Source organism: Planococcus citri, chromosome 5, assembly GCF_950023065.1.
Source record: "Planococcus citri chromosome 5, ihPlaCitr1.1, whole genome shotgun sequence".
In the NCBI taxonomy this organism is placed as follows: Eukaryota; Metazoa; Arthropoda; class Insecta; order Hemiptera; family Pseudococcidae; genus Planococcus; species Planococcus citri.
The window spans coordinates 47,429,812-47,444,392 of record NC_088681.1 but is presented as its reverse complement, the minus strand read 5'-3'; the positions used below and the strand labels follow the sequence as shown (position 1 = coordinate 47,444,392).

The 14,581-nt window shown below is 34.7% G+C and overlaps 2 protein-coding genes across 2 annotated transcripts in view; one reads left to right on the top strand and one right to left on the bottom strand.

Moving 5' to 3' along the window:
* The window catches only part of LOC135848744 (uncharacterized), a 182,261-nt gene that overhangs the window by 35,953 nt on the left and 131,727 nt on the right, over positions 1 to 14,581 (top strand). The gene's annotated exons all lie outside the window — the stretch shown is intronic.
* Positions 22 to 4,198, bottom strand: LOC135847053 (uncharacterized). The gene is made up of 3 exons (XM_065366438.1): positions 4,056 to 4,198; positions 2,621 to 2,915; positions 22 to 2,370 (listed from the first exon to the last, which is right to left on the bottom strand). Exon 3 carries the CDS (start codon positions 2,247 to 2,249, stop codon positions 711 to 713), a length of 1,539 nt encoding a protein of 512 aa, XP_065222510.1. The 5' UTR covers positions 2,250 to 2,370; positions 2,621 to 2,915; positions 4,056 to 4,198; the 3' UTR covers positions 22 to 710.

Here is a 14,581-nt window from a genome sequence, read left to right as displayed (position 1 = left end):
TGTTAATGAACTAGAAAGATGATACCATGTATGATTTTATATATCATGGTTAATCAAATACATACCTAATATTTCAATTAGTCCCACAGGTATGCAAAGTTTCGCGTTTTGAAAAACTTACTTCACTTCTTTGCTGGTGTTTCATTTATGTAGGAAAGTAGTTCAAAAAACGATGCGAACATCATTCATTTTGTATATAACATTTTGTTTCTCCGCATTTTTTCATGAGATGCACTTACAATTTTTTTTTCTTCAAAAATCGATTACCTAGTTGTGATTGAAGAAAAACCAATGAGTCTTACAGAAAAATGCAATGACCAATATTGCACAGAGCAAAATTTCTCATTTTTAGAATAGTAACAATTTTTGAGGAATTTTTTTGACGACGTTTTGAGCAATCATTTTAGCGATTTTTTTTTTGGTTTTTGAACTTAAAAATTTTTAAACCCGCTAGAAAGGCACTACAATTCGGGAAAAAATACATTTCAATCAAAGGGTATGAAGAGGGGGATGTTCTCATTTTGTGACTTGTTTTTGCCTCGCTTGAAAAAACATCTGTCTATCTGAAAAATTTTAAAAAAATTCAAAACTTTCTGGAGGTTCCAAAAACTTTGAATTGTGAATTGGCTGATTTCCTCTTCACAGACCGATGAACAAAATCTCTGTGGAACCTGTCGCTCTTATGTCCTTTTTCGACCAATGTGTTCTAATCAAATTGCATTTATTACTTGAAAATTCATCTTTAGATCATTGCTGTTAAACGTGTTCAACGTTACAATTTTACAATATTTGAGTGGAGAAGAAATAATTTTTTGTATCAGATGGGCGTTATCTTTGACTGCTTGCTGTAAATCATATTCTTCGACCGAATCCTCTTCGACATGCTCATGTTTTATGATAATTACTCGCCCCTCTTCGTCATATCCCAGCATGCAAATTTTGAAATTGAACTCGTTGCTCTCCCTCTCCACAACCTGTTCTTCATCCATGGATACATTCAAAATACCATTGTACTGTAGTTTTACCAATACGTGAGCTAAGATTCCTCTAGCTGCTGATTCTTCGACATCATTAAACACCACATTCACAAATTCACCCTTTGGTTTTTCATTTTTATAACGTTCAATCGCTGTTTTGAAGTTTTTCAATGGGCCAGTTTTGTCGAACAAACGACTGATCGTAACTTTGAGCTGTTCGTTTGATTTGTCACTGCTGTCTTCGATATAATTGCCAAAAGCCAGAATTGTATCGTTGATCAGGTATTGATGATGATGGAGAAGACGTGCGGTAAGATGATTTTGTAAAAATGCTTTCATAGAAACGTCCTTAATTTCTTTACGAGAAAGTTTAGCATTGAAGAAGCTCGCGTTCGGTGGTTGTTTAGTGGCTAGGGTAAGATATTCGTATGATAATAGGAAACTAAAAATTTGATGAATGCTTCTATCGTCAAGCACTCTGACGAATTCCCCTCGTATTGCAGCAGCAATATTGTCTATTTTATCGATGGGTATTCCTTGATTAGCTGAGGCTGAAATCTTAATTGGTTTGCCGATCAGTAATAATCCGAATAAATACACCATCTCTAAATTTTTTGACAACTGGAATAATATTTCTCTGAGAGTATTGCCTTCATCCTTTGACCAAAAGCTAACTGGACCCCGATGGTTTAAAAATTCGATCACCGATACAGGATTGAAAAGGGGCTGATCTGGGCAACTGATATCTCGGTAGCCATCGTAAGTATTCTGAAGTAGTGACTTCATGTAATAGTAATCTACTGATCGTAAATTCGCTAGTTGCTCCACTTCATCCGATGTAAATCCATAATAAGGGTAAATTCCTGAATTCGTCATACTCCATTCGGTCGAATCATCCAAATCTGGAAAGAAATCAGATCCGGGTACGTGAGTGACCCCAGTAATTATCACTTTCAATTGTTTAACCATCCTGTAACCTGGGAATGATGCTGGTTTTTGACACGTTTTCTTCAAGAAATCACGAATGAACAATTTAATCTTTCGGGCATCTTCTGAATCATAATTGAACCCCGGAGAAAGGTAAATTTTTTCGAAAATCGAATCGTAGTTGTCAATGAGTACGAGTATTTTTCCATCGGGAAAACATAATCGAATACATCGGTACAGAATTTGCATACTTCGCAGAGCCATCGACTCGCTGACATCGTTGTTTGTGGATATTGATTCAAACTTCTCTAAAATTGTTCCTATGCTGGGATCTTGGACAGCCATTGACTCTAATTTGTACTTGATGTATCGATGACTCGTTCATAAGAATCTTAAATTTTTCGTCATCGTTTTGAAAAATTTCTGGAAACTGGCCTCCGTATTATTTTCCGATATGTCTGAAATGCTGAAATGAAGGTCCAACTTTAGAACGGAGTATTGTCCCAAATGCTGATTGATGATGTTGCCTTTTTTCGATATTAAAAGTTTATTAGAATACTTCTCGTAAGTGTTATTTTTTTTGTAAACTGATGTGGGGTATTTCCCATTGCTAAAGATGTGATACGATGGGATTTTTTTTAAATTTAGCATCGAACCGTTTGGATGAACAGCCATGTTGGCGAAAAATGATATCATATCGAGATTTATCGACTTACCCCAATTGTGTGGGGCGGTCACCAGTATGTAATTTGGTGCCAGAGGGTTGAAAATTTTTTCCAGCAGTAAACTTTTGTCGACAAATGGACCCGTTTTCGTCATCTCTGAATAGAATTCACAGCGTAGTATGAACGTGTGACGCATTCTCATTGTGGCCCTTGTTTCCACAGCTGCGGGGTAAACGATCTGTGTTTGTGGTTCTTGTGAAATTGCGATGGTGTCTGGAGGAAGTGGAAATGATGCTGTGATTGATGTTAGAATGTGGAAGTGGATTAAATTGATGTAATAGGAAGGCTGCGAACAGAAATCAAATAGAAAGAGTGTCAAATTTTCGTCATAATCGCTGCAGTGAGGTCAGGTTAGCGGGTCATTCAACGTCAATTCAACCAAGAAATAGTGGGGTGGCGATTTTTTGAAATTTTTCCTGTGGAAAGATCTTCCGAAGGGATGACCAATGGCGCAAATCGCAGCCCTCTAGCCTTTTTTAAAGGCTGCTAGGGGGTGTCAAAGTTTTCAGTGAACTTCAAATATCATTCAGTTCAGCAGTGGATTACCTACTCGACAACCGCGATACCTATCAAAAAATGGAAGTTTTTCTAATAGTTAAAGGTTTTGAGAGGCTTTTTGGCGATATCATAAAAATCAGTGTTGCCACTTTTTTTCGTACGAAAAATTAGCTAGAAAAGTTTCAAAACGTAGTTATCATATCGTTCCGACTCTCAAAAATTCTGAAAAAAATATATTATGGACAACTTTTTATGCTGAACAACGTTATTAAAAAATTGGGATGGCGTTATTTTGTAAAGTCGATTAAAAAAATTTAAGTTTGCGAAAAAAATGCAATTTTTCAATTTAAAACTTGAAAAAAAGTTTCAAGTGATGAAATTGACCCATTTTACCCCTATTTTTACGTATGTATTGAGAAAGCTGAAAAAACCCTTTTCACTCAATGAATAAACTCGTCTTAAAAAAATCAAAATTCGAAAAAATTCAATTTTCAATCACAAACATCAAAAAAAGTTTGAATCCAACTCGGCAATAAAATGTTCTCTTCTCGTTTTGAATTTACTTTTCAAAGATCAGAAACTGTAAAAGAGCTCTAAAAAACACGAAAAACAAAAAAAATGTGTAAATTTTTGATTTTGGAGCAACAATTATTCTGAGTTTAGAATGTTATTCATTTTATTTTTTTCATATTTCTTGAGAGTAAAAACCTAAGCTTCAGTTCATACATTTTTTTATGTGAGGTGGGAACTGTTAAATGTTGGTACATAGTTTCGAAACTTGCAAAAAAAATTGCAAAAAAAAGTAAACTAAACTTCATCGAATAAAGATAAGATGATTTTTTCATTTAAAAAATTGTGGAGGGGGGAAGGGGGTGGTAAAAAAAGTTGCAATAAAAGTTCGCTTGTGTACTCTACTCGTATTACTTACTAATGTTTTCTTCAAATTGTGAAGTGATATCATGTTGTGGTCGATTTTTCTGTATGTTGGACTCGAAACGAAACTACTGGCACGTAAGAAGTTTATTTCAAATGAACCTATGTTTTTATTGATCAATGTGTTTGATAAGCTTACGAATTAGAAAAATGATACTGATCGTGAGTTTAATTCTCGCGTATCGCTCTTATCGAATATGTAACTACCTAAAATTTCAATTTAGTCCTAAGAGATAGACGTTACTAAGCGTTTCAAAATATGTATAGGGTGCTTACAAAATAACCTTTTGAACTCGCACTTTCCGTTTTGAACGAAGTCAAGCTAGATCAAAAAAAAGTATGGTATGTCTTAAAAGCCTCATAACCAAAATTTCAGATACCAAAGTTCATTGTTGAATTTTTGGTAAATTTTTTAAAATGTATAAAATTTAAAAAAAAATTGTTTTGAGGGCATTTTTAAACTTTGATTCAACTCGGAGCCTCCAGCGATTACTTTGGAAAGCACAAAAATGAACTTTAGCACCTGTAACTTTGATGGGTGCTTAGTATGGACCCTTGACCATTTTAGATGGTTCTGGATACTGCTAAAGTCCGCAAGTGCCGGTTCAAAAATGGATTTTTGACCAGGTTGTACGTTCCAGAAAATGTCAACAAAATCATTAATTCACTTTTGAACTCAAACTTCTGAAATTTCGGGGTGACCTCCTGAAAGGGTCGAGAGGGTGCTAAATATGCAGCCACCAAAGTTACAGGTGCTAAAGTTTATTTTTGGACTTTTCAAAGTGATATGAACTTCCTGTAGAAAATTGAAAAAATCACTGGAACTCTCAAATGGTTCAAAAACTACGATTAGCAGTTTTTGATGCATTGAAGTTGAATTGATGAAATTATTCTCACTGATTCGCTATGTTCAAAAAAGTTCCATTTCATGAAAAAATTTAAAAACCATTCTACCTTATTTTTCAAAAATCCAAAAATAAACTTTTGCACTTGAAATTTTGGTCACGAGTGTTTTAGGACACAGAGATGAGTGCATAGTTCAGAAGGTTCCCTTGATAGATTGTTTTTAGGAGCTTCGATTACATATTTAGGGGAATTATGGAAAGAAAATTTCAATGTTCGACAAAAACAAAGGTACCTAGCTACATGAGATGGATCACAAAAAAAAAATTTTCTTGATCAAATTCAGCAAAAGCTTTAATTTTAAGTTAAAAATCTCTCGAAATAAATTTTAGCTCCAGAGGTGCTGGAAGGGAGATATGGGTCCTCAAAAAAGAAGCATTTTCGAAAAAAAAAAATGTGTTTTTTGCTCCAGTCTTTACCCAACCTTTTTTTTTTTTTTTGGGAAACATGGCCCAATTCCAAAGCATATAGAATTTTCGATTCTGGATCGATGACCTAGGCCATTGCCATCAAAATCCTAGACCACTTTTGGAGTTCTACTAAATGGTTGAAAATTTATATTGTTTTTTTTTTTTTTTTTGGATAAATTCGTATTTTGAAATAAAAATGTCTGAAATATGTACATAAAATTCTTCTAATTAATTAAGCCAAAACATTGAAAAGTATCATTTCTGAAACCGGGTAAATTTTTTTGGAATGGGGTAGTGCCAGTATTTTGGTAATTATTGCAAATTTTATAAAAGCAAAAAATAATTATTTAAGTACGAGTATAAACACCAAAAAAAAATATTAGGGTATTTTTCTCGATTTTTTGAAAAAAAATTGGCAGGCATTTTCTTTCTTGTGATCAATCCCTCTCCCCCTTTCTCGATTACGAAAAGACTTCTCAACTATAAACCACTTATTCGTTCAAAATGACAGCGTCTCGAGTTTACAATCTGGCATAATCTAGATAGTGTGTTGTGAGGAATTGTTTGTAGGGATAAATTAAAAACGCTTTTATGATTTTTTTCAGCTAAAAAATGTTGTGAATTTTTTGTAGGTGGATTATAGAGGTTCGTTCTTCGAATTCTTGCTCGCTTATTTATCCGTAGTAAACCTCTGAGAAATGTGTAAATCGCTATTAATCTCAGGAATGCGTATAAGTGCGCCAAAAATTCAGGAAGAATATTGGCGGTCACGTTTTTTCTACTATTTGACCTAGTTTAGACTTTGGAAATCCGCTGCTTCCCTACAAGTCGTAAATAGTCACCTATGTAGAATTTTTCGAAATGCTTTTTTGAAAAATCTCGGTCATCAAGGTCACGGTGGGTACCTATCGTATCGTATCGTATCGTATCGTATCCGGTAAGCATCCTATGTATTTTGATTATAAAAAAGCCGCAGAACCGCACCTCGATCTTTAAAGTACATCGATTGTCTGCCAGGAGCTTTCCTCTATTTTTGGATGAGCAGCTCTCTCAAGAGTGTTGGGAGACTAATGAATGAAATCACGCGCTCGCTATTCAGAAACGACCGCATATTTCGTAGGTGTGAAGTGTGTTTGACTATATAGTGCGTAATCTCTTCACTTCACAGTCTTTAACGACACATTATTACACGTTATTTTCTTGTTTTTTTTTTTGTTTTTTAAATACTTTCTGCCTCCGCGAAACAAAACCCGCGTCGAGATGTCCTCATCGGCGTCGTTGTGAACTTTCCACACAGATGAGTTATTATGTCTGGGTTTTAGAGAAACAGTGAAAAAGGGCAAGGGATAGGCAGGGTAAGGGAGAAAGCACCGCGACGCGGCGGTGATGTCAATTAACGCGTTATTTTATACGTACGAACGGTGCTTTGAACGAATAAAAAACAGTAAAGTGGTGAAAAATACCTACCGTCTACAGCTGTTGCGAAAATACATATTAGGGCAGAGAGAGCGAGGAAGGAAGAAATTGAAAAATATCTTTCGTACTCGGAGTTATTAATAAATCAGTGAAATACAAATATCTTTAAATAATACATACGTTTGACGTATAGGTGAGCAAGGTATATCTGCGTAAGTATATAATTCTGGGTACTATGACTCGTAAGTATATGTACGTTGTTTTTCTCTCGTCATTTATGAATTTTTTTATTTATAAATTGGTTTCATTTCTCAGTGTTTATTCGTCTGTCGTCGTCATATTAGTCATATTGTATCCGTATGTTTATTGAATTGGTGCTCAACGAAGTGCATATAATTTGTTTGTTTGTTTGGTTTTTTTTTTCGTTGAAAAATTTGATGAAGGAAGTTGCACAATGTTTGTAATTATTTCAGATTTTCACCAAAAAATAAAACGGTTGTGTGACTTCCTAAAGTTTTTTTTTTGGATAAATGCAACTGGCAAGTCATACCTAGGTCATATTTACTGGCTTCGAAATCATATTATCAATCGGAAGTGGAGAAAATTTCACATCTTTTGAACTCTTTATTTTCGAAAAATTAGTCAAAGCAAGCGAAATAAAGGTTTAGTGGTCATTTGAAAAATAGAAAAATAAAAAACATAATTTCACCAAATTGACCTGGAAAGCTGAAAGGTGTTGTAAAGTAAGTACATCATCAGTCCAAAATTTCAGGGGTCAAAGTGTATTTTTCGGTTTTTGGTGAATTTTTAAATATCAAATCTGGGGGCAAAAAGGAAAAAAAATCAAAATTTCACCGAATTGATCTAGAAAGTTGAAAATCGGTATATTTCTCATTTTCAACCCGCCGAACCGATTCCGGATCGTTTTGAGCAGTTCTGGAACCTCCAGCAAATGTTTGAGTATTGAAATTGAACGTGTCACTTCAAGAGGGACATAAGTTCACTTATGTCCTTTTTGGTGCGACAACGGATTCGTGTTCCCTGAAGCCTTGGCAACATAATGAGACCCCTCCCACTTTCCAAAATGATTTTCTCGCAGAGTAATGACGTTTTAAAACCACGAAGTCCCTAAAAATCACGATGTTTGACCATTTTGACATCACCGCATCGGCACCGTAGATATTTTTTTTAATTTTTGAGAAAAAATTTTGTCATTTTTTGGCGTACGATTTTTTCGTTCCAGGAGAAGGTAAATTTGAAAATTTTTATATGAAAATGTTCGTTGTTTCATCCTCTACAATTTTCGTCATGGAAATTTTTTTCGATACCCGCATACACAGAAGTACTGACGTCATTAATGCGAACCTGACAAAAATACAGTAAGTCACTTCAAAAAGGACATATAATAAGTAGAGGAGTTTTTCACTTTCAGTGCTTGACATAGTAAATGAATAAAGAATAACTTTTACGAAAAACACTGGGTATATTGTTAAGATTGTGACGGCCGTTTCGGTACAACGTACCATCATCAGACAAAGAATAATACACGAATGATTTGCGAAGTGCATACATGAAACAGAATAGGTAAAATTACGTCGAAAGTTAAATTATACAAAGTATTTAGAGTTTAGGGAAGGGGTAGGTGCGTTGTAGGTTGCGTAGGTGGTAAGATGCGTAGTACATTACGTTGTATGTTTGTTGGAGCTTTAATGACCTCGTTGAGAACATTGCACTTGTTTTCTATGTGTCTGCATATTTCAAAATCCTCAAGGGCATCTAGACGTTTTCCTTTTTTCTCCACGTGGAGGATTTTGAACTCAAAGTTGGAGGAATGGTTATTGGCGAGTAGGTGGTCTGCAAACGTAGATACTCCGAGTTTTTTATTCTTCCAAGCGCTGAGGTGTTCATTAATTCGAGCTTTGAAAGCTCTGCCCGTTTGCCCAATGTAGAACTTTGTCTGATGATGGTACGTTGTACCGAAACGGCCGTCACAATCTTAACAATATACCCAGTGTTTTTCGTAAAAGTTATTCTTTATTCATTTACTAAGGACATATAACTTGAAGTTTTAAAATTGCTCTGGAGAAAAGAGAAATTTATTTTGTGTGATGGGCGAGGTGTTTTCTTGTAGCGAAGACATGAAATTTTTAGAATACAAAACGTTTCCGGCTGAATTCTCAACGTAAATATGAAAAAAATTGCACTTAAAACCTCAAACTCGATTTCTCAAAATCGCCATTTTTCTTATATGTCCTTTTTGAAGTGACACGTTCAATTTCCTCAAAGTTTTACCTAAGGAAGTTGCAAAACTAAAATTCATATTTTTATACCATTAATTTTAACATGCTGAGTCGACTAGAGGTGGTTTCAAGCCGTTCTGGAGCTTCCAGCGATATTTTGGAAATTGCAGATTTTCATAGTTTTAGTGACTTACTCGTACTTTACAGATTGTCTACAGCATTTATCCAGAATCGGTTTCTGCCCCAGTTTGGAAACGCATATCTTTCTAGCGATTTAATTATTGAAAATCGAATAATAATACAGTAGTTCGTTATGAACTGACGAAAACCAATTTTGTATAAGAATGATGTGTATTGACAGGTATTGAACACATTCATAGGTGTTGAAGTTCATTTTTCGACAGATTTTATGACATTTTTTGGGGAACTGAAATTTCCAAAAAAATGGTGAAGGCTTTAAAATAGCCAAAAATGATCTTCAGTTGACTCGGTATGTCGAAATTATGGTACCTATAATGTAAACTTTAGCTTCGCAACTTCTTGTGATAAAATTTTGCGGAAAGTTGAACATTCAAAAATTCGCTGGAGACCCTCGAACTGCTGAAAACGGTTCGAAAATATTTCCACCCAATTCAGAGTGTCAAAAATAGGGTACATAGCATATTCCAACTTTCTACATCAATTTGGTGAAATTTTGATTTTTTTCTTTTTTTGAACACGATTTAATTTTGATTTTTAGAAATTCACCAAAAATCTGAGTCCCTAAAATGTTGGCTGATAATGTATGTTTGCATGCTCTTTCAATTTAACTTTGCTCGGTCCAAAACTTTTTCTGCTGGTTGGAATACCTCCACTTTTAGTTCTTTTTTTTCTTTATTCTTTTTTTTAAAATTTCCAAAATCCAATTTTTTCTTATATTGGCGTTACTTTATGAAGAAAATAAGAAAAAATGCCTCGCTTTTTGCCAAAGCAACGAATCTCTTTATTTTCAATATTGCCAAAAAACCTCGTATTTTGCTATCAAATTTCTAAAAATTGTATTTCCCGCACAATTTCAAAAAGTCTAAATTTTTTCCAACAAAATTCCGAAAGTTATACTTTTTTTTGGCAGGAATTGACAAAATTGCCAAAAATGGAAAACGTTTTTTTTTAAAACAGAAATATCACTTTTTTGCCAATAATTCCCAACAAATTTTGCCGTTTGTAAAAAATTGATAAAACATTTCGCTTTTTGGCAAAATTGCCGAAAAATCACAATTTTCTCCCAAAGTTGAGAATCCCTAAAATTGAGCTTTAATTGACAAAAATTGCAAAAAAAATACCACTTTTTTTAATTGTCAAAAAGTCTTGTTTTTTGCTAAAATTGTCAAAGTTTTTCTTTGGCAGAATTGCTATCCTAGTCTCGCTTTTTTGCCAAAAATTTTCAAGAAGTACCGTCTTTTGCAAATTTATTGTCAAAAATTCCCATTTTTTAGCAAAATTACCAAAAATTGCTAAAAAGTCTTCCTCCTGCCGAAATTTTTGCCCTGTCAAAAATAGTAAAAAGTATGGCTTTTTGTCAAAATTGCCAATATGAGTCAAATTTTTTACCCAAAATTGCTAAAAGTTGTGTTTTTTTTGCAAGAAATTCCAAAAAGTCTTACTCTTTTCCAGAAATTTGTTCTAAATTCCTAATGTATCGCTTCTTTAGTAGAAATTGTTGAAAAGTCCTTTCTTCTGCTGAAATTGAATTTACAGTCCAAAATTCTTCTTTTTGAACAAAACTGCCAAAAATTGCTAAAATGTCTTCCTCGTGCTAAAATTACTCGTTTTCTGTCAAAAGTAGCAAAAAGTATCGCCCTTTGCCAAAATTGCAAAAAAATCTCATTTTTCACCAAAAATTGCTGAAAGTTGTGTTTTCTTGCAAGAAATTCCAAAAAGTCTTGAAATTTCTAATGAACTGTTTTTTTTCTTTTTTAACCAGAATTTACTGAAAATTCCTTTCACCTGCTGATATTGTCAAAATTATGGGCCACCCTGTATTTGTAGTCATTTTTAGCTGAAAATTGTCGTTTTTTTCAAAAATTTTCGAAAAGGCTCATTTTTTTAAACTGAAAATTATCCAAGTTTCGTTTTTTATGAAAAATGTCATTAAAAAACCTGTCTTTATTAGGTACCTATTCTTTTTATTTCAAAAAAAAAGTTGAAACCCAATTTCAAATTTGTGTTTTTTTGTTCTGGATTAAAGAACATTTCAGTCAAATGAGCTGCCCCCCTGCCATCTTTCTTGATCAAAGAAATGTGTTTTTTTTTTGTTTTTTTTGGGGTGTTTATAATTGCAGGATTGTTACACCCGTGGATAGAAGGGTTTAGATTTGGTTTATTAGGTTGGTGTTTTTTAGTAGGGTTATAAATTTTTGGATTTCAGAAGTGTTATCTGGGATGGTCATTGAATTTGGGTCTATTTAGAGAGATAGTCTTGTTTGCTGTAATTTAGGACAGGTGAATAGTAAATGTTGGATGGATGTAGGTTCATTTTCACAGGATTGACGGGGGGGGGGGGTTTGGAATTTTTTGATAGAGATGGTTGTGTGTGATTTTAAAGTGACCTATTCTTAGACGGGTTATAATTATTTCTTTTGTTTAGGTGATCAAGGTTCTTCCAGGGGTAGATTGTTTTTTTGTGTTGAAAGAGTTTGTTTGATGTCTGTGATGACCAGAAATTTTGCCATTTAGAGTGAGTATTTTGTTTAAAGAAGGATTTTATATCGTCAGGGGTGAAAATGGTGAAAGTTGGGGGGTTAGTGGCTGATTTTGCATAGGTGTCAACAATTTCATTTCCTTCAATGCCGACATGACTAGGAGTATACATAAGGTGGATGGTGTGGGGTGTGGTTTGAATTTTGGAGATCTAGCAGAATTTTGTGAATATTTTGGACAATAGGGTGATCTGAAAAAATGTTTTGTATGGATATCAAGAAGCTACGAGTAAGAGAGTCACTTTGTATTAAAAAGTTTTTGTTTTCAAGCTGTGTGGTGGAAATGTTCAGAAGACAATGGTGAATTGCAAGAAGTTCGTCAGTTTATATTGAAGAGACCTCATGAATTTTAAAATTGAAAATTTTTTCATTTATGGAGAAAGCATATCCTGTATGTAGGTTAGAGATTTTGGAACCATCAGTAAAGCATAAATTGAATTCTGTATAGTTTGATATGAGTTCAAGATAGTGGCTTTTGATTTCTAATAGGGAACGGATGTCTTTTTGGATAATTTCTCAGTTGAAAATCAATTTGTAGAGGTTTTAATAGCCAAGGAGGGTGGGTTATGGGTTTTTGAATGAGATTTTTGAGATCAATTTCAAGGTTTTTTATTTCAGAGATGAAGTTTACAAGTGGGTTGTCATTTTGTTGGAAATGATGTAAGCTGAAGATTGAGATAAGATTTTGGAGGGGATGTGATGGATTAGCTGAGGCTGATGTAATGAATTTATTTGTTACTAGTGGTTTTCTGAAATTTGAGGGTAGTTCTGCAGCTTCACAGTAGATACTATCAATGGGTGAGGAGTAAAGAGCTCCAATACTTACGAGCATAGTAATTTGTTACAAATCTGGCCCCAATGGGGTGAAATTACCCCCCTCCCCCATCCTCTCCCCTCTCTCTCTCTCCCATACCTTGAAATTCTAATCGAATTACGCGTTCGTTTTTGAAATCTATCTCAAAATTTTCCTATATACTTACTTCCTCTCTCTCTCCTCTTCTGCTGTCGTCGTACATGTGTACGTACGTTTCATTCATTCATATTCATTTATCGATACTTTCTCGGTGGTTGTTTTAATTACGTTTGAAAATGGTACGTGACGATTTCACGCTCTTAGAATTTTTGAATAAAACTCGAGTTGACACCGTTGTTGTTGATGAAAATTTATCATCGTGACGATAATTTGGATGACGACTAACACGTTGTCAGAAGAACATCGACTGCAATTATCACGCTGTGTTTTAACACTACGGTGACGTCATTGCGCCATAATTTTACGATTTGTTATTATCCTACCTGTATAGACAAATATATTACAAATGTATGAATGTAGAATAAGTAGATATATGTTCCATACAGTAAGACGTATGCATAAAGTAGGTACTACGTAGACGCGAACGTATACGTATAAAGAGAAAAAAATTATTATTCCTGGAAAGAAAAAAGAAAAAAAATACAGGTAGTGTACGAGACTAATTAGAACCTGTCATTTTACCTAGATATGTCTTTGATTTTACTGTTTGTTTTTCCACCAGCACCAGGCAGCGACGACGACGACGTCGAAGGTGTGTGGGGACAAAAAGAAGTGTAATTAATCGTTGTTTGCGTATTTTTTCTTTTTTTTTTCGCCATCGTATATTTTATTATTTTTTAGTAGGTACATACGCGCGGTGTTCGCGTCCACGAGGCGCTTTCGTGCCACTTTACGACCCTTTTGAAAATAAAACAACCGCCTACGAGTTTATTCGCGCGTGCACTTATTGCTTCGCGGGAAAATTTTACTATTTTTCGCCGCATACGTGGCCCATGGCCGCGCGAATCGGCGACAATGCTCTATGACTAAGCGTAAACGGCAAATAAACCCATCGAGATAGTCGGATTTTCTACGAAATTCTCGCCACGCCGATATTTTTTGCAATTTTTTCTTCACTTGTTTTCGACAATAAAAATATGTCGGTGGCGATTTGTCCTTAATGTATTCGAACATTCCGCTTAATAGCGATTAGACATATACTCGTGTACGAGAAATTAGTGGTAAACAGGCATCGTATTAGCACGTTTTAATCATGGTAAAAGCTCGTGTACTCGTACTTGATGCATATACCCTCTTAATGTTATGGACCATGGCTATTGTTACGTGGAAATCTGACAATATTAGAGTCGAATCCGATTCCGAGTATTAGCCGAAAAACACGACTCGCGGTGTCATTCACCCGGGTGTGATTTCAAATACAGTATCGAGGGTTTTTGAAACAACGTGCTTTATTCTGTTCAAAAGCTCGTAAAGTACCTGCAACCGCCATATATCGATACGGTAATTCGATAACAGCGAGAGATATACGCGAAAGGATTTGAGAAAAAGGACCAGCACCGCGGTATACGACTAATCGCATTTAAAAAATGCTATTAGGATTTCATGCGAACCCTGGTTTGGTATACGTTGACAAGTGGTATGGTGTGTTTGGTCAACTTTTACGGAATCTTTTGGCTCTAATTTGCTATTTCCTATACGATGATATGGGTTCGAATAATCGCGACTTCGCGAGGGAGCTGGTGACATGGGAATCTCCGATTAATGTAGCGAAACTAGGATACTCAGGTCGAAAGATGACCTAAAAAAAGCGTTTGGCGATTTTCAGGTGATCTAACAGGTAGTGAAAGTAGTGAAAAAGTAGTGAATTTAGTCAAAAATGTAGTATAAAAGGAAAAAATTCACAATTTTCTTCCTATTTTAATTTTTTCGAAACATTTTCTGTGAAAAATGTGACTTTTTTAATTGTTTTGAGTGTGTGTGTGAGGGGGGGGGGTCGTTGA